The 25,140-nt window shown below is 46.0% G+C and overlaps 4 protein-coding genes across 7 annotated transcripts; 2 read left to right on the top strand and 2 right to left on the bottom strand.

The window, feature by feature from the left end:
- The first annotated feature begins 1,457 nt into the window (after nucleotides 1-1,457).
- On the top strand, nucleotides 1,458-8,313 carry LOC125018514 (synapse differentiation-inducing gene protein 1). The gene is made up of 4 exons (XM_047602488.1): nucleotides 1,458-1,908; nucleotides 2,443-3,029; nucleotides 5,838-5,975; nucleotides 7,418-8,313. Exons 2-4 carry the CDS (start codon nucleotides 2,523-2,525, stop codon nucleotides 7,574-7,576), a joined length of 804 nt encoding a protein of 267 aa, XP_047458444.1. The 5' UTR covers nucleotides 1,458-1,908; nucleotides 2,443-2,522; the 3' UTR covers nucleotides 7,577-8,313.
- On the top strand, nucleotides 7,792-10,450 carry LOC125018521 (cystatin-F). The gene is made up of 5 exons (XM_047602495.1): nucleotides 7,792-8,301; nucleotides 8,438-8,510; nucleotides 9,794-9,972; nucleotides 10,055-10,174; nucleotides 10,249-10,450. The coding sequence occupies exons 2-5, from the start codon at nucleotides 8,465-8,467 to the stop codon at nucleotides 10,327-10,329; spliced, it is 426 nt and encodes a 141-aa protein (XP_047458451.1). The 5' UTR covers nucleotides 7,792-8,301; nucleotides 8,438-8,464; the 3' UTR covers nucleotides 10,330-10,450.
- A 1,610-nt stretch (nucleotides 10,451-12,060) lies between these two features.
- On the bottom strand, nucleotides 12,061-19,076 carry LOC125018510 (adipocyte plasma membrane associated protein). 4 transcript variants are annotated; one of them, XM_047602480.1, is made up of 9 exons: nucleotides 18,815-19,075; nucleotides 16,762-16,878; nucleotides 16,551-16,666; nucleotides 16,014-16,106; nucleotides 15,784-15,900; nucleotides 15,327-15,501; nucleotides 15,103-15,237; nucleotides 14,184-14,376; nucleotides 12,061-13,281 (listed from the first exon to the last, which is right to left on the bottom strand). In XM_047602480.1, the coding sequence occupies exons 1-9, from the start codon at nucleotides 18,904-18,906 to the stop codon at nucleotides 13,072-13,074; spliced, it is 1,248 nt and encodes a 415-aa protein (XP_047458436.1). In that variant the 5' UTR covers nucleotides 18,907-19,075; the 3' UTR covers nucleotides 12,061-13,071. The 4 variants fall into 4 exon arrangements, with proteins under 4 accessions (XP_047458436.1, XP_047458437.1, XP_047458439.1 ...); XM_047602482.1 differs by having other exon boundaries at nucleotides 12,991-13,237; nucleotides 18,815-19,076; XM_047602481.1 differs by lacking the exon at nucleotides 16,762-16,878.
- A 1,081-nt stretch (nucleotides 19,077-20,157) lies between these two features.
- On the bottom strand, nucleotides 20,158-23,396 carry LOC125018503 (zinc finger protein 883-like). Its single transcript, XM_047602469.1, has 3 exons — nucleotides 23,240-23,396; nucleotides 22,245-22,317; nucleotides 20,158-21,777 (listed from the first exon to the last, which is right to left on the bottom strand). Exons 1-3 carry the CDS (start codon nucleotides 23,390-23,392, stop codon nucleotides 20,354-20,356), a joined length of 1,650 nt encoding a protein of 549 aa, XP_047458425.1. The 5' UTR covers nucleotides 23,393-23,396; the 3' UTR covers nucleotides 20,158-20,353.
- Nucleotides 23,397-25,140: the final 1,744 nt, after the last annotated feature.

Below are 25,140 nucleotides of genomic sequence, written 5' to 3' on the forward strand. Positions count from 1 at the left end.
TAAAGGAGCTGTATTGAAAGACTCACATCGCAGACATAGACGTTTAAATACGTTTAAATATGTTTAAATACGAATAAATGTGTCAAAATAAATTAAACTGTGTGTTTACTTCATTTCAAACATCTTTCACCTTATTTGAAATCATCTTCTTCTCTGTAATCTGTCCAAGTCTAAATGTAATAAATATTATTATTTATCAATTATATTAACTTTGAAATGAAAATCAGATTCAGTTTATTCAAAGAACTTTTTTATTTTCCTTTAAAAGGCAGTGTCACCCACAGATCAGTTTGATGTGTTAGCATCACGTTAGCTTCAAGGCTGTTAGCTCCATCTTAGCTCCATATCTGTTAGAGTTATGTTAGCTCCATGTTAGCTTCATGTCTGTCAGCTCCATGCTAGCTCTATGTTAGCTTCATGTCTGTCAGCTCCATGCTAGCTCCACGTGTGTTCGCTCCATGTTAGCTCCCTGTTAGCTTTATGTCTGTGAGCTTGATGTTAGCTTCATATCTGTTAGATCCATGTTAGTTCCATGTTAGCTCCATGCTAGCTCTATGTTAGCTTCACGTCGGTTAGCTACATGTTAGCTTCACGTCTGTTAGCTCCACGCTAGTTCACGTTAGCTTCATGTAAGCTTCAATAGAGGAAGAAAAAAGAAGAAGAAGAAGAAGAGGATTGGCGTCATGAGGACCCGTATAGATATAGAACTGCTCTTCTAAATTGAAGCTAGTAGAGCTCACCCTGGTGGTTGGAGGCTGCAGTAGAGCTCATAAGCTCCACCCCCTCCATGTTAACCCTAACCCTACTCCTAAAATACAAATAAATACAAATAATTTGTTTGTGTCAGTTCAGGTAGTTAATGAAATGTTGATGAATGTTAAAGGTTCATTACTATATAAACAGGAAGTGACGTCATGATGACTGTCAGCTGAGATGTGTAGTCCATATTATGTACAGTCTATGCACTGAACAGTGACTGTGGAAGTGACCACTAACAGCTTTAGGTCACCAGTGTAACTATTGACTTGAACAGTAGGTGGCGCTTCATCAGCAGCAGCTCTGCACCAGTCACAGCATCAGGATACTCACCTCCTCCTGCTCCTCCTCTTCTTTCTCCACCTCCTTCTCCTTCTCCTCCTCCTCTCCTCCTCTTCTTTCTCCACCTCCTCCTCCTACTTCTTTTTCTCCACCTCCTCCTCTTCCACCTCCTTCTCCTCCTCCTCTCCTCCTCTTCTTTCTCCACCTCCTCCTCCTACTTCTTCTTCTCCACCTCCTCTTCCACCTCCTTCTCCTTCTCCTCCTCCTCCTCCTCTCCTCTTCTTTCTCCACCTCCTCCTCCTACTTCTTCTTCTACTCCTCCTCCTTCTCTTCATTCTTCTCCTTCTCTGTCTTCCTCTCCTCCTCCTCCTCCTCCGCCTAGTCAACCTACTTCTCCTCTTCTCCTCCTCCTCCTGTCGCCGCTCCTCTCTGCTGTAGTTCCTGGTTCGTCCAGGTGGGGGCCTCCTGATGGTTCTGTATCAACAGCTCTGAGTTCTGGTTCTGCGGGACGGTCTTTAGGACCATGTGGAGGACACCCCTCCGCCTCCTCCGCCTCCGCCTCCTCCTTCTCCTCCTCCTTCTCCTCCTCCTCCTCTTCCTCGCTGCAGAACCGTCCTCCGGTCAGACGCGCTCTTCCCGTCCTCCCATCTCCTCTTTGGGCTCGTTGTGTCTCGGAGCTGCGGATCTTCACAGCGGGACTCCGTGGGATCTCTGCCCGCTCACAGCGCACTGAGGGCGGGCGGAGGACGGAGGAGGAGGCGCTGTGGAGCTGGATGGATAGATGGATGGATAGATGGATGGATGGATGGATGGATGGATGGAGGGATGGATGGATGGAGGGATGGATGCTGTCACGTCTCACCTTGGGAGGTGAGTGTGTTCTTTTATTTTAACTTAACAACGAAAATCTGTTTTGTGATCAATTAAAAATTATAAAAGTTTCAGTAATTAATTAATTTATTAATTAATCAAAAGTTAAACAGCTGTTACTGAGGTTTACTGTTGTCCTCACAGTTAGACATGTCCTCACCGTTAGACATGTCCTCACCGTCCTCACAGTTAGACATGTCCTCACCGTTAGACATGTCCTCACCGTCCTCACAGTTAGACACGTCCTCACAGTCCTCACAGTTAGACATGTCCTCACCGTACTCACCGTCCTCACAGTCCTCACAGTCCTCACCGTTAGACATGTCCTCAAAGTTAAAGACTTCCTCACAGTTAGACATGTCCTCACCGTTAGACATGTCCTCACAGTTAGACATGTCCTCACCGTCCTCACAGTTAGACATGTCCTCACAGTTAGACATGTCCTCACAGGTACAGTGGGCTATGGGTGCGTTCAGGGAGAATGGGACATTGGAGACTTGTGGACAGGTCAGTGTCTCTGTGTCTGTGTTCCAGGAGGATTCAGTCCACTAGCCCTGACCTCTGACCCCTGACCTCACGGACAGCTCTGAGGAGCAGGAGGAGGAGGAGGAGGGATGGAGGGAGGAGGAGACGCTGAGATCTCCTCCCCCAGAGGAGGAGATGTCCTCATAGCGACCCATCCGGTCTACTCAGCTCCTCAGTACCAGGAGCACAGCAGGGGTCCTCCCCAGCTCCTCAACCCCAGCGCCTCCTCCCACCAGGAGCACAGCAGGGGTCCTCCCCAGCTCCTCAACCCCAGCGCCTCCTCCCACCAGGAGCACAGCAGGGGTCCTCCCCAGCTCCTCAACCCCAGCGCCCTGCTCCTCCCCGACCAGACTCCTCCTGACTCCCGCCTCCTCCCGTGCTCAGAGAGGGGGGAGGCCGCCGGGGGAGACGACTGCTGCGAGACCACCTTCATCGAGGGGCTCGGTCCCGATGCCTCCTTCTCCTCCTCCTCCTCATGCTCCAAGGAGGTGCTGCTGTTTGCTGACGGGAAGTTTCTGGACTTTTCTGGATCTGGAGACGACGCAAAGATTCAGACGCTGTCGTACGACATCGACCACGACTTCCAGGAGCTGGAGGTGAGGATGGAGGTCCAGAGAGTAACGGGACCTCCTTTTATAGAGGGAGGTCCAGAGAGTAACGGGACCTCCTTTTATAGAGGGAGGTCCAGAGAGTAACTGACCTCCTTTTATAGAGGGAGGTCCAGAGAGTAACTGACCTCCTTTTACAGAGGGAGGTCTGCTCGTATCAGCAGTAACACACATGACCAGTGTGAGCAGATGAGGAGGAAACACAGCGCGTTGTTTGTTGTTGTCAGACTGTGATGTCATAGAGTTGGTTGGTGATTCTGAGGTGGAGAGAGAGAGATAGTGAAACATAGACAGTGAAACATAGATGGTGAAACATAGATACTGAACATAGATACTGAACATAGATAGTGAAGGATGGAGACAGAGGAGCAACAGGACACCAGGAGACGGAGGAGGTGATTATTGTGTTAGGATGGATAGAATAATAATTTTACAGGCCTAAAGCCAAGGACAAAATAGTCATTTTAAAAAAAATTAAGTTCTGAAATCTTTGGTTGTAGCAACTTTTAAAGCAAAGATGTTATTTCAGATGTAGTTCACAGTCCAAGGACCAACACACGTACGTTTCTTTTCTTCTTCATTCACTTCAATTCAGTTTCTAAAGCGCCAACCACGATGTAAACACACGGCCTAGAATCCTGTTTGGTTTGTAGGCTAACAGCTTTCCAAAGCTAACTGATCCTAGAAGCTAACAGAACCTGGAAGCTACCAGAACCTGGAAGCTCACAGAACCTGGAAGCTAACTGATCCTAGAAGCTAACTGATCCGAGAAGCTTACAGAACCTGGAAGCTACCAGAACCTGGAAGCTAACAGAACCTGGAAGCTAACTGATCCGAGAAGCTACCAGAACCTGGAAGCTAACAGAACCTGGAGGTTAGCTGATCAGAGAAGCTAACAGAACCTGGAAGCTAACTGATCCGAGAAGCTACCAGAACCTGGAAGCTAACAGAACCTGGAGGTTAACTGATCAGAGAAGCTAACAGAACCTGGAAGCTAACTGATCCGAGAAGCTACCAGAACCTGGAAGCTAACAGAACCTGGAGGTTAACTGATCAGAGAAGCTAACAGAACCTGGAAGCTACCAGAACCTGGAAGCTAACAGTACCTGGGAGCTAACTGATTCTAGAAGCTACCAGAACCTGGAAGCTACCAGAACCTGGAAGCTAACAGAACCTGGAAGCTAACTGATCCGAGAAGCTACCAGAACCTGGAAGCTAACAGAACCTGGAGGTTAACTGATCAGAGAAGCTACCAGAACCTGGAAGCTAACAGAACCTGGAGGTTAACTGATCAGAGAAGCTAACAGAACCTGGAAGCTACCAGAACCTGGAAGCTAACAGTACCTGGGAGCTAACTGATTCTAGAAGCTACCAGAACCTGGAATCTACCAGAACCTGGAATCTACCAGAACCTGGAAGCTAACAGAACCTGGAGGTTAACTGATCAGAGAAGCTAACAGAACCTGGAAGCTAACTGATCCGAGAAGCTACCAGAACCTGGAAGCTAACAGAACCTGGAGGTTAACTGATCAGAGAAGCTAACTGATCCTGGAAGCTAACTGATCAGAGAAGCTAACTGCCTGAGCTAACTGACATATATCTTAGCGTACAGTAAATACAGGGAAACCATTAGCTTAGCTCACCTCCACATTTCCATCCAGCTGAATGAGATTAGCAGCGTGCAGCTCTCTGATCTGAGCATAATTTTTGGCGCTAACAGCTAATCGCTTTAGAGACGATTAGCCTCAGACGCCCCGTGGTGGAGTCCAGCTTTAATCTACTCTGGGGCTCTAATTCTGGGATTACAGCGGTGGAGAGCTGGCACACAGGTCACTCATTTCAACACCACCCAGAATACGTAGAAAATAAACTACACAGCCAAAAGTCTCCTCCCTCCATCCTGACCAGTGAGTCTCTGTGTTCCAGTCCCTTCCACGACCAGGTGTATAGATCCAGCCCCGAGGCTGCAGACTGGGGGGGGGGGGGGGGGGGGGGGGGGGGCAGCTCTGTCTGCGCTCTCCAGAGCAGAGACAGAGCTTCATGAACAGGTTTCCATGGCCCAGCAGCTGCATCCCAGCCAAACATCACCACAGTGGATGCAGAGCGTGGAATGCAGAGCGTGGGATGCAGTGGTGGGATGCAGTGGTGGAAAGCAGCTCCACTGGACTCTAGAGCTGTGGAGACGTTCTCTGGAGGGTCTGGAGGTTCCCCGGAGAACGCTACTGGTCTGACTGAACTAGTGGAAGAATGGTCATAATCTCCCATCATCTCCCTCCACAACCTGAGGAAAACCTTCCCAGAAGAGTTGGAGCTGTTAGAGCTGCAGAGGCTGGAGACGTCACGTTAAACTACAGACTAAGAATGAACAATTTAACCATTTTAGTGAGTGAAGAAGGAGGAGGAGGCTAACTCCATGCTACGATTCACAGGCAGTTCAAAAGCTGGAAATAATCTGGTATCCCACTAAAAAACTCTGTAGAAGAAACCTCCGTAGGACCCAGTCAGTACTTCGCTCTTCTTCTTCTTCTTCTTCTTCTTCTGTTTTGCCATCTGTTTATGTTCAGATTGCTTTGCTGTAACTCCAGTTGATCCAGTGCTTTCGTCGGTGACGTCCTCTTTTAAATAGACCAGCGCCGTAATGATCCACCAGGTGAATAAGTGTTGGTCACAGCAGCTGCACATAAAAGAAACCACGTTATAAAATTAAATGAACGTTCTATCTAGTAAAGTAAAACGTGAACAGGGTTCGACTGCGCTGGTAGAAAGCAGGAAGCTGAGAGTGTGTTGTTTCCTCAGAGCGATGACTCCAGCCAATCAGAGAGCGAGGACGCCTTCCTGATGACGCCCCCCCGAGACCACCTGGGCCTCAGCGCCTTCTCCATGTTCTGCTGCTTCTGGCCGCTGGGCATCGCTGCCTTCTACCTGTCGCACCAGGTCAGGCCTCAGCCCCTCACCCCCTCACCCCCTCACCCCCTCACCCACTCACCGACTCACCCACTGACTCACCCCCTCACCCCCTCACCCACTCACCGACTCACCCACTGACTCACCCCCTCACCCACTGACTCACCCACTCACCCACTGACTCACCCCCTCACCCACTCACCCCCTCACCCACTGACTCACCCCCTCATCCACTCACCCACTGACTCACCCACTCACCCCCTCACCCACTCACCGACTCACCCACTGACTCACCCCTCACCCCTCACCACTGACTCACCCCCTCACCCACTGACTCACCCCCTCACCCACTCACCCACTCACCCACTGACTCACCCCCTCACCCCTCACCCCTCACCCACTCACCCCCTCACCCACTGACTCACCCCCTCATCCACTCACCCACTGACTCACCCACTCACCCCCTCACCCACTCACCCCCTCACCCACTCACCCACTCACCCACTGACTCACCCACTCACCCACTCACCCACTCACCCCCTCACCCACTCACCCACTGACTCACCCCCTCACCCACTCACCCACTGACTCACCCACTCACCCCCTCACCCACTCACCCACTGACTCACTCACCCACTCACCCCCTGACTCACCCTCTCACCCACTCACCCACTCACCCCCTCACCCACTCACCCACTGACTCACTCACCCCCTCACCCCCTCACCCTCTCACCCACTCACTCACCCACCCACTCACCCACTCACTCACCCACTCACTCACCCACTCACCCTCTCACCCACTCACCCCTCACCCACTCACCCACTGACTCACTCACCCACTCACCCCCTGACTCACCCCCTCACCCCCTCACCCTCTCACCCACTCACCCACTGACTCACCCCCTCATCCACTCACCCACTGACTCACCCACTCACCCACTCACCCACTCACCCACTGACTCACCCACTCACCCACTCACCCCCTCACCCACTCACCCACTGACTCACTCACCCACTCACCCACTCACCCCCTCACCCTCTCACCCACTCACTCACCCACCCCCTCACCCACTGACTCACCCCCTCATCCACTCACCCACTGACTCACCCACTCACCCACTCACCCCCTCACCCACTCACCCCCTGACTCACCCCCTCACCCCCTCACCCTCTCACCCACTCACCCACTCACCCCCTCACCCACTCACCCACTGACTCACTCACCCCCTCACCCCCTCACCCTCTCACCCACTCACTCACCCACTGACTCACCCACTCACCCTCTCACCCACTCACTCATTAGAAACTGATTAAAGTCATCATCATCTTCATCATTATCATCTCCTCATCATCACCTCCTGTCCAACACACAGATCTAAGTTTAAATAAATCACTGGTTATTGATGTTATTAATGGCTGGTTGTTGATGTTGTTGATGGCTGGTTGTTGATGGCTGGTTGTTGATGGCTCAGACCAACAGGGCCGTCTCCAGGGGAAACCTCCAGGGGGCGGGCTCCAGCTCCAGACGCGCCCTCTTCCTGGCCGTCCTGTCAATCACCATTGGGACGGGCGTGTATGTGGGCGTGGCCGTAGCGCTCATCGCCTACCTCTCCAAGAACCACCACCGGTAGATGTTACCCATCAGCCCCTCTGGCACCAGGACCAGGACCAGGACCAGGACAGGGACCGGGACCGGGACCAGGACCGGGACCAGGACCAGGACCAGGACCAGGACCAGGATAGGGACCGGGACCGGGACCAGGACCAGGACCAGGACCAGGACCGGGACCAGGACAGGGACCGGGACCAGGACCAGGACCGGGACCAGGACCAGGACCAGGACCGTTTGTATGTTTGAAATAAGCTCCTCTGCCAGCAGGGGGCGCTGCTGATCAGGTCGACTTCATCCTTTGTTTCTTCAGACTCAACAAATAAAGACAGATTCACTTTAGACCATCAGTCAGAGACAGAGACTCTGTCCCTCTGATTCAACCAGGAACTAACATGAGGACGACTAGGGGACGTCCTGAGAGATGTTTGTGGGACATCCTGGACTCTTTTGTGTAAAAATGTTCATATTTTGCTTTGACTCTGGTTGGAGATGTGAGGACAGACGTGTCCCAGAGACGTCCTCTTCCTCCTCCTTCTTCTTCTTCTGTTTCATTTCCAGTAGATTTGATGAACCTCTTCTTTGGTGATTGACAGCCTGAACAACTGTAAAGGGACAGTCTGTCCTCCGTTAGCCTAGTTTAGCACGGAGGACAGACAAACAAACACTTCCTGGAGACAAGAGCTGCTCTCTGATTGGCCAGTTCCTTTTTTAAACCTCTGGATCTGAACTGCCTGTTAATAAAATGTAAGTGTTGTATTTTCTGGTGTGTTTTATTTGTGAAGAAGAAGAAAAAAGAGCCGAGACGTCTGATTGGTCACAACTTTATTCTGAGGCCCGACAGGAAGTGACTGTTGACGTGGTTGTTGGTCTGTGGTCACAGTCGTTTCTTCACAGGAAGTTGAAACGGATGGAGGTGAAGACGCTGCTGCTCGTCTCTCTGGGTGCCGTCCTTGGTGAGACTCTTCTTCTATTCCACTTCTAGAGTTTTAACCTCGTACAGACGATGTATGTGAAGTAGTTTTAGATGAAGTGGACTTCATCTGTCTCTACTCACATTCTTATTCTTGGGCTCAGTTTGACTCCAGCATTTAAACCTCCAAAAAAGTCTTACTAAAAACATGTGTCAGGTTCTTTCTATTTGTTTGTTGACTACCTGAATAGATAATTAATAAAATGAACCCCACATGTGTTTATGTATCTTTATATCATTTCTGAAGTTCATATTCTTGTTCTTTAGAAAATTTGGTCTGAAAAACTATTATCAAGAATAATAATATACATTAAATTAGGAAAGGTTATTAAATATGAAGCAAACAAATGATGTTAATCACATATTTAGAGACGTGTGTGTGTGTGTGTGTGTGGGGGGGGGGTCCATTGTTTATTTACAAACTCTAGCTAGTGTTTCTACACCAAGTAAAACTGGACTGGTTCTAAATAACTGAGTCTTTCTCCTGAATATTGTCGTCATGATTGGTTCACGGAGGAAAACGCTAACAAGAGGAGAGAGCTAGCAAGAGGAGAGAGCTAGCAGGAGGAGAGAGCTAGCAAGAGGAGAGAGCTAGCAGGAGGAGAGAGCTAGCAAGAGGAGAGAGCTAGCAGGAGGAGAGAGCTAGCAAGAGGAGAGAGCTAGCAGGAGGAGAGAGCTAGCAGGAGGATAGAGCTAGCAGGAGGAGAGAGCTAGCAGGAGGAGAGAGCTAGCAGGAGGAGAGAGCTAGCAAGCTACACATGATAGAAAGAGACAGGAGACAGTTTAGAGACATTCAGACATTATTACTGGTTGGACACCTGATAGTTGTGGACATGGTCCTAAATAGTTTTACTGGAAATAGTTGTAAATAACTAAATGTGTTGATCAGCTTTAGAAATGTCCAGGTTAGATTTACATTCTAAGTTCTAGAAATGTTTGGTTCAACATGTTTGTGGTTTTCTAACTGGTTCCTCCTGGATCTGATGGTTCTAGTCTGGTTTTAGCTCCAACGTGTTCACACAGTTTGTAAAGTTGAGCTGAAAGAATGAAACCGAACCAGGACCAAGGTGAAACAGAGTCAGACCTTGGACCACTAGACGTTGGACCACTACACTCTGGGCTCAGAGGGTTAAAAGCTGCAGAAGATGAAGATGAAAAGCTTTTGTGTCTCAGTGTCAGTGATACTAACGACCAAAGTGACCTCTGACCTTTCAAACGTCGTTCCTGTTTCATCGTTGACTCTTCTTCTTCTTCTGTCTCCTAAAGGTGTCAGGACGATGGCTGGCGGCCATCTTGGCCGTTCGATGCCCGGCGCCCCGATCAACGTCAGCAGAGACGACCATGACCTCCAGCAGGTCGTCCTCGCCGCCGCCTACTCCTTCAACAACCAATCAAACGACGCCTTCCTCTTCAAAGCCTCGGCCGTCCTCAGAGCCCAGCGGCAGGTACGACCCACAGCCACGTCATGAGAAAGGTCAATTGTATAAACAGTTGAAGTGTTTCTAACAGAATGAATGTCTGCTGCAGGTCGTCCGAGGCCTGCGTTACATCGTGGACCTGGACATCTCCAGGACCGTGTGTCCCAAACGACAGGACAACCAGGACCTGTCCAGATGTCTCTTCCAGCCTCCAGGTCGTCTTCAGCAGGTCAGTTCCTCCAGGAGACGAGGTCCTGAGTCCACGTCCAACCTCAAAGACACTGACCCTGGTTTGTGTTTCAGACGTTTCAGTGTCACACCGAGGTCTGGCTGATCCCCTGGCAGACCCAGATCCGGACCCTGGTGCTGGTCTGTAAACCCTGAGGTTGCAGCAGGACGTCCAGCTCCATCTTCTCTCTATATATTTTATATTATATGTGTAATATATTTCTTATTCTCACTTGATCTGAGCAGCAGCATCAGAAATAAATTCTCACAGATTTCATCCAGATCTCGTTTTTAATTTCGATTCAAGAAAGAAGACGTACTAGTCTCCATGGTGACCGCTGGTCCTCGTACTAGTCTCCATGGTGACCAGTGGTCCTTGTAGTAGTCTCCATGGTGACCGCTGGTCCACGTACTAGTCTCCACGGTGACTGCTGGTCCTCGTACTAGTCTCCATGGTGACCGATGGTCCACGTAGTAGTCTCCATGGTGACCGCCATGTGTGTTTCCACGTAGGGGTCCCATGAGAGTCTCCATGGTGACCGCTGGTCCTCGTACTAGTCTCCATGGTGACCGCTGGTGCAGGAAGTAGTAGCCGCGGTATCGGTCCCCCCCACAGGTCAAACAAAAAGTAATTACAGAACATAAAATGATCCTAAATTCCTCTTCTCCACAACCGACGGTATAATAAACACAAATTTTAACAGATCCTCCTAAATACCCAGCGACGCCCTTTGTGAGGACTTGGCAGACCACTTCAGACGAAAATCTATGACATCAGGTCGAGTGTTTTACCTCAGCAGATTTTAAGCTTCGATGGACCTGGATCATGAGGAAACACTGGAGAGTTTTGTCCTGGCTGCCTGCTGATTCCTTTTAAACTGTACTTTAGATGTTAAGTCGTGGATGACAGAGAACTTCCTGCAACTGCACCAGGACTAAACAAGTTTTAGTCATTGGTCCTTAACACCAGAGAGAGATTTTAATCCATCACAGTTTGTAAAAAATCTGAGTGTGATTATTGACTCTGAGCTAAGTTTTATTTTGTTTTATTTTTATATCACATTATTATATCACAACATAACAAAGATCAGTTTCTACCATCTACAGAATACATAGATAATATAGAGGTTCTGATGCTTTTATCTCCTGTCGTCTGGATTATTGTAACGCTCTGCTCTCTGGTTTTCACTAAAATGATATAAATAAAATTTGATTTGACTCTTGATGCTCCACCCACTCTTCCTCCAGACTCCCTGGTCGTTTTAATGAATCCTACGCTCTGCTCCACCTCCACCAGCTACAAGGACATGTTGGATTATACGCTGAACTTATTTAGAAAAATAGTTTTAGTACAACTCTTGCGGTCCCGAGTGACCTCTTTATGGAGCGGTTGTCATGGCAACTGGTGGTCGCTAATATGTCACATCCTGTTTCTATAGCGTATATAAATAATGAACTAAAACAAAACTTATTCAATAAATTGACTCTTGAACATTCATCACCATCATATTAACTGCCTGGAATAACTGAAACCATCCTGGAAAAAAATCATTTGATGTTTATTTTAGTGTTTCAATTTGACCAAAGTCCCGCCCACTAACACGGAGGGGGTGGAGCTTATGACCAATATTGCAGCTTCCAGCCACCAGGGGGAGCTTTTTAAAATCATTGACTGATGGAAAAATTTTCTTTTATTTCCTCTTGTTTTTTCCAGTTTCAAAGATATTTAGCCAGAAGGATTGACGCCCCCTGCTGACTGGAGGTTTTGACTCTATTTCTGTTTTTATCATTAAATTTGTCTCCATTCATTCGTGTCCGTCCAGTGGACAAATATTCAGTCTGATTCTGAAGTTTAATGCTGATCAGTATTTAAAGAGAAGAATACAATTCATCAAAAATTATTTATTTATTCAAAATTCAGACAAATTAAACACGGACGCCTCACTGTCCTTTAAATAACGAGAGTCCAAAAAAAACAACACATAAAAAGAGAAGTGAATTTCCTCCTCGTTGTGAAAGCGGCTGATGGATTGAAACATCGACGTCACATCTGATTATCAAGAAAACTCATCGTGAAATGTTCAAACCACACAGAGGTTAAAGAAATACTGTCAACGATTGAAATGAAACTACAGGACGTCTGGACATGGAGTCCCGATGAAATGCTAACTTTAGCCGACTTAGTAACATAGCTGCCTTAGCATGCTAACATGCTAATGATGGCTTCAGTCACTGTGAGAACTTTCTGTAAATTCTGATATTTCTGATCTTTTGTTAAACGGAACATGAAACCAAACAAACGTGGAGCCTCATATGAACCAATAACTAGTAAACACGACATTTAACAGATCCTTTTTTTTTTTTAAATTACACCTTTTTTAAGACCAACAGCTCATTAGGTCATACAAGCTGAGTACTTGACACTAACAAAGCTAGCAGTGGTCGCTAATGAAGGATGCTAACAAATCTAACAGTAGATGCTAATGAAGGATGCTAATAAAGCTAGCAGTGGATGCTAATGAAGGATGTTAATAAAGCTAGCAGTGGTCACTAATGAAGGACGCTAACAAAGCTAGCAGTGGTCGCTAACAAAGCTAGCAGTGGTCACTAAAGAAGGATGCCAACAAAGCTAGTACGCTAGCAATCAAATCAACCAACTGTATGAGTTAATTAGCTCAAGCTAATCGGTGATGTCATGGAGGAAGAGAAGAAAGAGGAGGAAGGAAATGGGAGAACACGTTGTGCTGATTGTGTTCTGGTCATTTGAGAATTAAACATGAATTAATCAATTAATGTAGCTATAAAAAAACGTTGTTCTTGTTGTGTTTGTTGTGTTTGTTGTGTGCGGGGGTGGGGGGGTGGGGGGGTGGGGGGCATCAGAGTCAAAGAGAAAATGTTCTAGAGATGTTGGAGGTCGAGTTTGGCGACGTACGGCGAGCGGAAGGAGCCCAGGTACAAACTCCCATCATGCTCGTGGGCCTCGCTGACGTACGCCACCACCAGGCCGTTAGGGTCATGGAAACTCCTGGTGCACACGCCGCCATCATGGAGCTCAGCCACCAGACTGTAGCGAGGAACAAACTTCATCAGCACCTCCTGACTGAACAGCTGACAGAGGAGGCGCAGGAGGAAAGAGATGATAATTACAGTAACAATAATAATCAGATTACTGATAATAATCAGATTACTGATAATAATCAGATTAATAATAATCAGATTACTGATAATATTAGATTTAATAATAATAATCAGATTAATAATAATAATAATAATCAGATTACTGATAATAATTAGATTAATGATAATAATCAGATTAATAATAATCAGATTACTGATAATAATCAGATTACTGATAATAATCAGATTAATAATAATCAGATTACTGATAATATTAGATTTAATAATAATAATCAGATTAATTAGATAATAATAATCAGATTACTGATAATAATTAATAATTAATAATAATATAATAATCAGATTACTGAAATTAGATTATAAAATATCAGATTAATAATAATAATAATAAGATTAATAATAATCAGATTACTAATAATAATCAGATTTATAATAATAAAAATCAGATTAATGATAATAATCAGATTAATAATAATAATCAGATTAATGATAATAATCACATTATTAATAATCAGATTCATAACAATAATAATAATCAGATTGCTGATAACAATCGGATTACCAATAATAATCAAATTACTGATAATAATCATATTAATAATAATAATCGGATTACTAATAATAATCAGATTACTAATAATAATCGGATTTATAATAATAATCGGATTTATAATAATAAAAATCAGATTAATGATAATAATCAGATTAATAATAATAATCGGATTACTAATAATAATAATCGGATTGATAATAATAATCAGATTACTAATAATAATCATATTACTGATAATAATCGGAATAATAATAATCGGATTACTAATAATAATCAGATTACTGATAATAATCAGATTACTATGCAGTGTCCTGTTTACCTTGAAGATGAGTTTCTTGATCCAGGGTCTCTGGGACAGGAAGTCCAGCATGGAGAAGCCAGGGTTGGGTCTCACTGCAGACATGGACACCCAGTAACCTCCGGTGGAGCTGGGACGGATGTTGTCAGGGAAACCAGGCAGGTTGTCCATGAACGTGTCCATCCCACCTTTATTAAGGCCGGCCACGTGAACCCTGAGATTGGGAGGGGGTGGGATCGGGGGGGGGGGGCCTCCATCAGCGACTCTCATTTCAAGTTTACACACATTCAAATGTTACAAAGGACAGAAATAAACAAGTGGACAACCACACACTCCTGTTCTGTTTCAGGTGTTTTGGTGTCAGGTGTTTCAGAAGTTTTCAAGTGTTTTCAGGTGTTTCAGGTGTTTTCAAGTTTTTCAGGTGTTTTAGGTGTTTCAGGTCTTTTTGTTTCAGATGTTACAGGTGTTTTTGTTTCAAATGTTCCAGGTGTTTCAGATGTTTTCAGGTGTTTCAGGTGTTCCAGGTGTTTTTGTTTCAGATGTTTTCAGGTGTTTCCGGTGTTCCAGGTGTTTCAGGTATTTCAGGTGTTTCAGATGTTTCAGGTGTTTTTGTTCAAGATGTTTTTAGATGTTTAAGGTGTTTCAGATGTTTTCAGGTGTTTTCAGGTGTTCCTGTATCAGGTGTTTCAGGTGTTTTTGTTTCAGATGTTTTCAGTTGTTCCAGGTGTTTCAGATGTTTCAGATGTTTCAGGTGTTTCAGGTGTTTTCAGGTGTTCCTGTATCAGGTGTTTTTGTTTCAGATGTTTTCAGTTGTTCCAGGTGTTTCAGATGTTTCAGGTGTTTCAGGTGTTTTCAGGTGTTCCAGGTGTTTTTAGATGTTTAAGGTGTTTCAGATGTTTTCATGTGTTTCAGGTGTTCCAGGTGCTATCAGGTGAGTTACCTGCGGATCCGGGCCATGGTGGTCTCAGCCACCAGGACAGACTCCTCATCAGGAAGCAGCTGGATGCCGTTTGGGAATCGGAGGTGATCCATGACCACAGACACTTCTCTGGTCTCAGTGTCCAACTCTAGCACCCTGAAACCACGAAACAGACACACAGGTGTGTAGTTCAAATGTGCTGATTTAGTCCAGGTGTGTGCTGTTTTATGTGTGTGTTGTTGTACCGTCCGTCGGCGGTAGCCTCCATGATCAGGTGCAGGTAGTCTCTGCGCTGCCACCTGCTGCTGGAGTCAGTGAAGTACACTTTCTTTCCGTCCTGCGTCACTGCGACGTCGTTGATGAAAGACAACTTCCTGCCAGCGACCACCTGACCTCCTGACACCAGCCTGGTCGCCTCCCCTGCAGAGAAACAAGCCCCCAGAGAAACCTTTACCCATTCCAGGATCCAGGAACCAGATCTAACTTCAATTCATTTAAAATTTTCACTAAAGTAAAACAGTTTCCTCGCGTCCTTCAATAAAACTCAGGGGTTGATTTTTAGGGTTTAAGTATCCTTAAGTATTTTTTATGGGTGACCTATGAAGGGTTAATGATGCTAAGCTAGCATTAGCAGAAGGTAAAAGAAGGAAGCAGCTGCTAGTATGCTGTTAGCACGTTGCTAGCATTACAGAGGTCACTGACCTGTGGTGGGGTTGACCTCAAATAGACCCAGGTAAGCGTCAGCTACAAACAGAGTCCCGTTGGGTCCGACACGGATTCCCAGCGGCCGCCCACAGGTAGGCTCCTCCTCCCTGGAGCCTGGAGGTCAACGAGGTCAACGAGGTCAACGAGGTCAATGAGGTCAACGAGGTCAACGAGGTCAGTGACAACGAGTTTTAATTTAAACTTTATTTGAATCTTGAGTCTCTCACCACAGGGAGGTTTTCCGAGCATCGTCACCGTGTGGATCCTCCGACCAATCAGCTTCAGGATTTTGCCATCAGCTGTTCCAGTGAACAAAACATCTGCAGAGACAAACAAACTTCTGTCAACATTCGTCGTGGTCTGACACAGGTTCAAAGAAGAGTCCTGACTCCCCAGACCAACTCCTGTCCCCAGACCGTCCCCAGACCAACTCCTGTCCCCAGACCGTCCCCAGACCGTCCCCAGACCAACTCCTGTCCCCAGACCGTCCCCAGACCAACTCCTGTCCCCAGACCGTCCCCAGACCGTCCCCAGACCAACTCCTGTCCCCAGACCGTCCCCAGACCGTCCCCAGACCAACTCCTGTCCCCAGACTGTCCCCAGAACCCAAACTCCTCAGACCCAGACCGTCCCCTGACTGACCCCTGACTGTCCCCAAACTGTCCCCAGACCAACTCATGTCCCCAGACCGTCCCCTGACTGACCCCTGACTGTCCCCAAACTGTCCCCAGACTGTCCCCAGAACCCAGGCTCCTCAGACCGACCTCCGATGTTGGCGATGGACTCTGGTCCAACCAGCTGGTCCTCATAGAGCCTCTGGGCCCCTCGGAGACTCAGGTTGGGCTCCCAGCAGCCCTTCATGGGGGGGGGCTCCTTCAGGCTGCAGGGGGCGGGGTTAGGGTTAGTGTTAGGTCACAGAGTCAGTGAGGAGGAAACATTTAAAGGGACAGAGCTTTAAACAGACCCGGTTCTGACCTGAAGACCTCAGGCTGGACCGGAGACTCCAGGATGAGGACGATGACAAGAAGAGGAAGAAGAAGGAAACCACCCAGAGAGAGGAGAGTCACCTGGAACACCTTACCACTGTAGGTACTGAGGGAGCGCACTCGTTTATCAGTCCATCCGTCCATCATCCATCTATCATCCATCCATCCATCATCCATCCATCCATCATCCATTCATCCATCCATCCATCCTCCATCATCCATCCATCCATCTATCATCCATCTATCATCCATCATCCATCCATCATCCATCCATCCATCCATCATCCATCCATCCATCCATCCATCCATCCATCCTCCATCATCCATCCATCCATCTATCATCCATCATCCATCCATCATCCATCCATCCATCCATCCTCCATCATCCATCCATCCATCTATCATCCATCTATCATCCATCCATCCATCATCCATCTATCATCCATCATCCATCCATCCATCCATCCATCCATCCATCCATCTATCATCCATCATCCATCCATCATCCATCCATCATCCATCATCCATCCATCCATCCATCCATCCATCCATCCATCCATCCATCCATCCATCCATCCATCTCTATGAAACTGGTCATGAAGTGTTTGTCTAAATAAACAAACACAATCTGCTTTTAAAATCGAACAATAAACGATAAGTTTATGTTTTTACTGAAAACCACATGTGAACCTTTACTAAGTGTTTGACTGTTGGAAACATAAACCAGATGTTCTGTCTCATCCTCTTCACTAAATAACGGAGATAAGGATGAACTCATCCAACCTACAGAGAGTTTAACCCAATAACCAAACAGACGAGGTCAGAAGGAACTTTGGACCGTTAGTTTCAGTGATGTTCTCAGGACTCTGACCGGCCCATGTTCTGGTCCTCTGACAGACGGACTGAAGTTTTCCTGCTAAATGTCTTGATAAATGTGGGAAGTGAAGCATTGTCTCTGTTGTCTCTGATGTCTCTGATGTCTCTGATGTCTCTGAGGTGTTGTGTGCTCTGTTCCTTCCAAACAACTCCATTTGTATTTCATCTGTCCTCAGAATATTTTTCCAGCAGGTCTGTGGAACATCCACGTTCTCTTTGCAAACTTCAAACATGAAGCAACGTTTGTTTTGGACAGCCAGTGGCGTCCTCTTTGGTGTCCTCTTTGGCGTCCTCTATGGCGTCCTCCAACCATGAACTCACTTCTCGGTAAATGTTTTACTTTTTGTACATTTGTCAACAGAAATGTCGCCATGTGCCAGATATTTCTGTTGGGCCTCTGCTGACTCTCCAGGATTCTTCTTCTATTCCTCGTGGAGGGACAGTAGCAACACAGCTGAGACGGTCTGTCTCACTGTGGACTCGTGAACGGTGACGCTTTCAGAGATACTCTTAGAAGTTTTCCAGCCTCATGCAGGTCAACATTTCTTGATGGTAGGTCTTCACAGAGCTGAGGTGATGGTTCACAAGGACAGCAAACCCCAATGGTGTCTTCTTTATAGGGCAGGGGTCATGCAGGGTTAAAGGTCATATAGATCATATAGATCATATAGAGTTATAGATCATATAGATCATATAGGATCATACAGGATCATATAGATCATATAGATCATATAGGATCATACAGGATCACATAGATCATATAGGATCATATAGAGTTAGAGGATCACAGTGACTTCAGTGAGAACTCATTAACATAGAGGTTCACGTAGTTTTCCACTCTGCACCGTTAATGTTTCTTCCTCAAAATAAGCCTGACTTTCACCATGGAAGCTACGAGTGCGTAACTCTACTTCCTTTTGTTTTATCATTTTGTTCCGGTTGTCAGCACCTCAACAACGCCGGTGTGTGTTCTCCTCCTGCCTCTTCAATAAAACATGAAAACATGTCATTTATTGTTCGATGATGGTTTAAGCAGCTTGTATTTGTTTATCTATCTATCTATCTATCTATCTATCTATCTATCTATCTATCTATCTATCTATCTATCTATCTATCCATCCATCCATCCATCCATCCATCCATCCATCCATCCATCCATCTCTTACCCGCCTCCTTTGTGTCGGTTCTCCGGGAGTTCATCGGTGATCACCTGCGGTCTGTGCAGCCTCCGGAACCGGAGCCCCGCAGACTCGTTCATGTTGGACTCGGCTCGGCCCGACTCGGTTCTGCTCGGCCCGGTTCGGCTGGTGTCGTGGGGCTGGACCGGGTCAGTGTGCGGGGTCTATCCCGAACCAGTCTGACTGCAGCCGAGACGAGAGCGCACAACCTCCTGTTTACAGAGGCCACTTCCGCTGTCACTTAAGAAACGTGTCGTCACTTCTGCTTTTCAAAGTAAAAGATTCCGGAAGTAGGAAGAGAAAAACAAAGCTGTTAATAATGGTAATAATAATAATAATAATAAAACCTTTCTGTGAGGATCTTGAAAAAAGTCTTCATGTCCATGAGATGTGTTTGTTTCCAGGTTGTATCCAGAAAACCACAAATCAGCCAAGACTGAACTAATAATGACGAGTTTCTATCTCCTGCTGCTATAAGAAGGAGCCCAGGAGGCCTCAGTTTGTATCTAACGTAAGAGGAGGCGTGAATACTGCCTGAAATAAAGGACATCAGCTCATGTTGGAGGACTATGATGGATCTGATTTGACTTTGAATATAATTAGATGGATATATGTACTTATATACAGTACATTATGTAGAATACAATACAAATACAGAAGCGACATGATACATTCATTCATACATAAAAACAGAAAGCAGACATCAGATCTCTGGGCTGGAACCTGTTTCTTCTCCCAGAGGTCGGAGGAGCAGACAGAGAACGGACTGAGCGACCTTTGGAAATACCGAAGGTTTTCTTTTCCACTGTGAGTGAATGTGGTTCAACGAACTGAGGAAGTGCAGCGTTTGTTCCCGGTGAGGTCGAACCCGGCTTATTATGAGGAAATACAGAATCATTTACATATTTATATTCATGAGAAAAACATGAATAAATATATTGTTTAAAACAGATAATAATACAACATAATAAATATGATATAATAAGAGGAATAATAATACATGTGTCAATACAACTAAAAGAGAAAAAAATAATTAGGGAAATATAAAACAAAAAGAAAACTAAGACAAAAAAATGATTAATTTAGAAAATGATTAAGACTAAAAATTAAGCGGAATAGCAAAATAAAAAAATAATAAGAAAAATAAGTTGTAAAATTACATAGTCTAATTTTATTCTATTTTGATTTTTAAAATGTTTTATAATTAGTTTTCTTTTATTCATCTAAACCCCAGTGGAGCACGTTAGAAGAAACAATTACCTGCAGGAAAACGCATCATTTACCAAGAAAACACTCACTGTAAAAATGGAAACAAGCAACGAATGAATGAATCAGGCTGAAAAGGTTTTACTCAACTTCCAGAAACAAAGAATATTTATTGTTCTTCAACGTATCAAGAAACACAACACGACAGGAAAGAAACAAATCTAATGTGTTAGGTTTAAAACCAGGAATAAAATAAGTATAATAAAATAAAAGCGCGGTGTCAGCCTGGCGGGCCGGGCCTGGTTCTGGTCCCGCTCGGGCTCAGGTGCTGGGCTGACAGCTGTGCTCGCGGAGGCTCCTGGAGGAGGCGAAGCTCCGGCTGCAGGAGGAGCAGCCGAATGGTTTGAGTCCTGAGTGAATCAGCTGGTGAGTCTTCAGGTTGCTCCTCTGGTTAAAGCTTTTCCCACAGACCTCGCACTCGAACGGTTTCTCTCCGCTGTGGACGCGTTTGTGTCTGATCAGGTTCTGAGACACGCTGAAGCTTTTCCCGCAGACCTCGCAGACGAACGGTTTCTCGCCGCTGTGCGTCCGCTGGTGTAACGTGGCGCTGGCCTGAGTGGAGAAGCGTTTCTTGCACTGAGCGCAGCTGAACGCTTTCCCCTCCGAGTGACTGCGGCGATGCGTCTTCAGGTAACTCGCTGAGCTGTAGCTGCGGCCGCACACGTCGCAGGTGAACGTCTTCCCGCCGCCGTGCAGCTGCAGGTGATTCTTCAGGACCTGGGCGCTGCTGCAGCTCTTCCCACACTCGTGGCAGGTGTGGACGTCCCGCCCGGCGTGGACCAGCAGGTGGCGCTTCAGAGACGTGGACGAGGTGAAGTTCTTGGAGCACTTGTTGCAGCCGTACGGCTTCACGCCGCCGTGCGTCCTCTCGTGGACGAGCAGCGCGCTGCGTTGTCTGAAGCCTTTCCCGCAGGCTTTGCAGATGAAGGCCCAGCCGGCGGCGTGCAGGCTCCCGTGCACCTTCAGGTGCGCGGCCTGAGAGAAGCTGCGTCCGCACACGTCGCAGCTGAACGGCCGGCGGCCCGAGTGGACGAGCTGATGCCGGCGCAGGTTGGCGGCCACGCTGAAGCTCTTGCTGCAGGCGTGGCAGCTGAAGGCCTTCTCGCCGGTGTGGACGCGGCGGTGAACCGTCAGGCTGCTCCGGCTGGAGAAGCGCTTGTCGCACTGGTCGCAGGCGTGCGGCCGCTCGCCAGAGTGCATCTGCAGGTGGACGCTGAGGCCGCTGCGTTGGCTGAAGCTCTTCTCACAGACGCTGCAGCTGAACGGCCTCAGGCCTCCGTGGACCGTCCTCTGGTGGACCAGGACACTGTGGCGCGCCGTGAATCCTTTGCCACACGAGGGGCAGGTGAAGGGTTTCTGCTTCAGGTGGACTCTCTGGTGAGCCGACAGGTAGCTGCGTTTAGAGAACTCCTTCCCACACTCGGCGCACCTGAGCGTCTCGTCTGCTCCCGGACTCGTCGGCCGGCGTCTCCTGGACGGACATGTGGACGACGCGTGAGTCCTCAGGTGGCTCCAGGTCCTGAACGCTTTCCCGCAGCGAGAGCAGCTGAGTGGACGCCGCTTCCTGCGGATGCCGAAGCTCCGCCCACCGCCTGCAGCTGCAGTCTGATCCGATTGGCTGGGGCCGCCTGTAGGAGCGTCTGATTGACTGTCGGCCTGAGGGTCTGCAGCAGGAGGGGCGGAGTCTAGGGACACAGTGGTTATCAGGCCTGAGAAATAACCCCGGTTCTCTGACATAAAACATGCAGCCAATCACAAACTGAGAAGTAAAACTACAAACACTCAACAGAACCGTCGCATCCACTCATTATTTCAGAAAGAATCAGATCAACTCCACATGAGGAACAACTTTATTAAGAACTACTTAAAAGTAGGATCTAAAGTTTCTTTACAACTATTCTAAACAGATCTGGGTGTAAACTCATGTGTTTCATTTATTCTAGTCTTTCTCCACCAAATAATGGGAAGATTTCTGAAACTGACTGATGTAAAACTATGAGACATTCCTCTAACATCAAAGAGACTAAGACTTCGGCTTCATGAGCTCTTGTGTAATAAAATATTCTGAAATATTGTCTCTGAAGTGTTTGTAGCTCCCTGGTGATTGTCATGAATTTATTAATGACGTTTATTTAAATAAACAGAGTCTGACCTTTGACCTCCAGCAGTGAGATGAGCTGCAGCAGCAAAACGTCACAGAGTCTCTTCATCACGTCCTCCAGCTCCTTCAACACAGACCTTCATCATCATCATCATCATCATCACCATCATCATCACCATCATCATCATCATCATCACCTTCATCATCATCATCATCACCATCATCATCACCATCATCATCATCAATATCATCATCACCATCATCACCATCATCATCATCACCTTCATCACCATTATCATCATCATCATCATCATCATCACCATCATCATCATCATCATCATCATCATCACCATCATCATCATCATCATCATCAATATCATCATCACCATCATCATCATCACCATCATCATCATCATCATCACCTTCATCATCATCATCATCATCATCACCATCATCATCATCATCACCTTCATCATCACCATCACCATCACCATCATCATCACCATTATCATCATCATCACCACCTTCATCATCACCATCATCATCATCACCATTATCATCATCATCATCACCATCATCATCATCATCATCATCACCTTCATCACCTTCATCACCACCATCATCACCATCATCATCATCATCACCACCTTCATCATCACCATCATCACCATCATCATCATCACCATCATCATCATCAATATCATCATCATCATCATCACCACCTTCATCATCACCATCACCATCATCACCATCATCATCATCACCACCTTCATCATCACCATCATCATCATCATCATCACCTTCATCACCTTCATCACCACCATCATCATCATCATCATCATCACCATCATCATCATCATCACCTTCACCCTCTAACTCATATGTATATATCTGTACAGCTCTATTTTTATTTATTTTTAATTGATTTCACGTCTTTCTTCTTCTTCTCTTTCTCAGTTTTGAAAGTTTACGTGCTTTTATTGTGAAAGTCCGCCTCGTTTAACGGCCGACTTCCGTCATTTTCCCGTTACCGTGACGTGACTGACCTCCATGCCGCCGGTTCCGGGTTGGAGAGAAACTCTGAGGCTGATTTCAGTCACCGCCGCGGACCTGAAGTCCCGGAGGACGGAGGACAACGAGTCTGACACAGACATGCTAACGGACCGGAAGTGGAGAGGAACACTTCCGGGTGAGGTCATGTTGATGACGTGGACGGGAGATAGGACGCTGCCCCCTGGAGGAAGGTCAGCAACACGACAACAGAGATGTTTATAAATGAATTTATACAGTGTATAAAGTTGCTATAATCCAGCATATTTCTGTCTACAGATGTTCTTTAATATGCTCTGTCCTATCAAATAAACATCCGTTATAAGTTAAATCTAAATATAGAAACATAAATAATTTATAATTAAGTTAAAAAATAAGAAAAAAATAAATAGAATTTAAAGGACTCCAGATAAAATAATTTATCACACTGAAAAACTGAAATGACAAATTAGAATTTATGTCAATGTTTGTGAACGAAAATATTTTTTAAGATAATAAACATTAAAAAAGAAACATTAAGTTAAAAACGAATCAGAAAGAGTAAAAACACAAAATCATGAGTAACTTAAGTAATAAATGTAAAGTGAAAATGAAGTTCTGCTGTTAAAGTAAATTATATTAAACAGACGATAGATTCCATATTTATTAGTGAAAGTGCATTTTATTCCTCAACGTCGTCTAGAAATGATCCAAATTTATTAATTCTAAATATCTGAATAAATCAGATTCAGAGAGACCAGCAGGAGGCAGCAATGGGCCAGGAATCAGAAACATGTAGGATCAGGATCAAGATCAGAATCAGGATCAGGATCAGGATCAGGATCAAGATCAGGATCAGGATCAAGATCAGGATCAAGATCAGGATCAGAATCTGAATCTGAATCAGGATCAGGATCAGGATCTGAATTTGAATCAGGATCAGGATCAGAATCAGAATCAGGATCAGGATCAGGATCTGAATCAGAATCTGAATCAGGATCAGGATCAGGATGTAGGATCAAGATCAGAATCAGAATCTGGATCAGGATCAGAATCTGAATCTGAATCTGAATCTGAATCAGGATCAGGATCTGAATCAGGATCAGAATCAGAATCAAGATCAGGATCAGGGTCAGAATCAGTATCTGAATCAGGATCGGGATCAGGATCTGAATCAAGATCAGGATCAGAATCTGAATTTGAATCAGGATCAGGATCAGAATCAGAATCAGGATCAGGATCAGGATCTGAATCAGAATCTGAATCAGGATCAGGATCAGGATCAGAATCAAGATCAGGATCAGGATCAGAATCTGAATTTAAATCAGGATCAGGATCAGAATCAGAATCAGAATCAGGATCAGGATCAGGATCAGGATCTGAATCAGAATCGGAATCAGGATCTGAATCAGAATCAGGATCAGGATCAGGATCAGGATCTGAATCAGGATCAGGATCAGGATCTGAATCACAGCAGCACAACAAATTTAAAAGCTTCTCCATTAACCCGTATGTGATATTGATTCATTTTATAATATTTAGGATGTTTTGAGTGTTTTCATGAATAAATGTAGAAACTAAAACTTTTAAACGTGTCTGGGATGATTGAGATGATTCTTAGAGTTCAGACTTTCAGACTTTTATCAGAGTAAATCCAGTTTCTGTCTTATATTCCACATGTATTGAAGAACAGTTTTTCCTTCATGTGTGTGAGTGAACTCGGAGGATTTCAGTGAAAGTGAAGTGACCTCGACCTCCTCTAATCTAATTCCATCCACACTGATGAGAATCAGGAAACTAGTGGATAATTAATTTGGGCTGCGATCATCCCGACACAGAAAGTCTGTTAAACGCAAACAGATGCTGTGATTTAATAGAAAGATTAAACTGAGAAAGAGACGAGGCTCCGAGGTCAGAG

This window comes from Mugil cephalus, chromosome 13 (genome assembly GCF_022458985.1).
Source record: "Mugil cephalus isolate CIBA_MC_2020 chromosome 13, CIBA_Mcephalus_1.1, whole genome shotgun sequence".
In the NCBI taxonomy this organism is placed as follows: domain Eukaryota; kingdom Metazoa; phylum Chordata; class Actinopteri; order Mugiliformes; family Mugilidae; genus Mugil; species Mugil cephalus.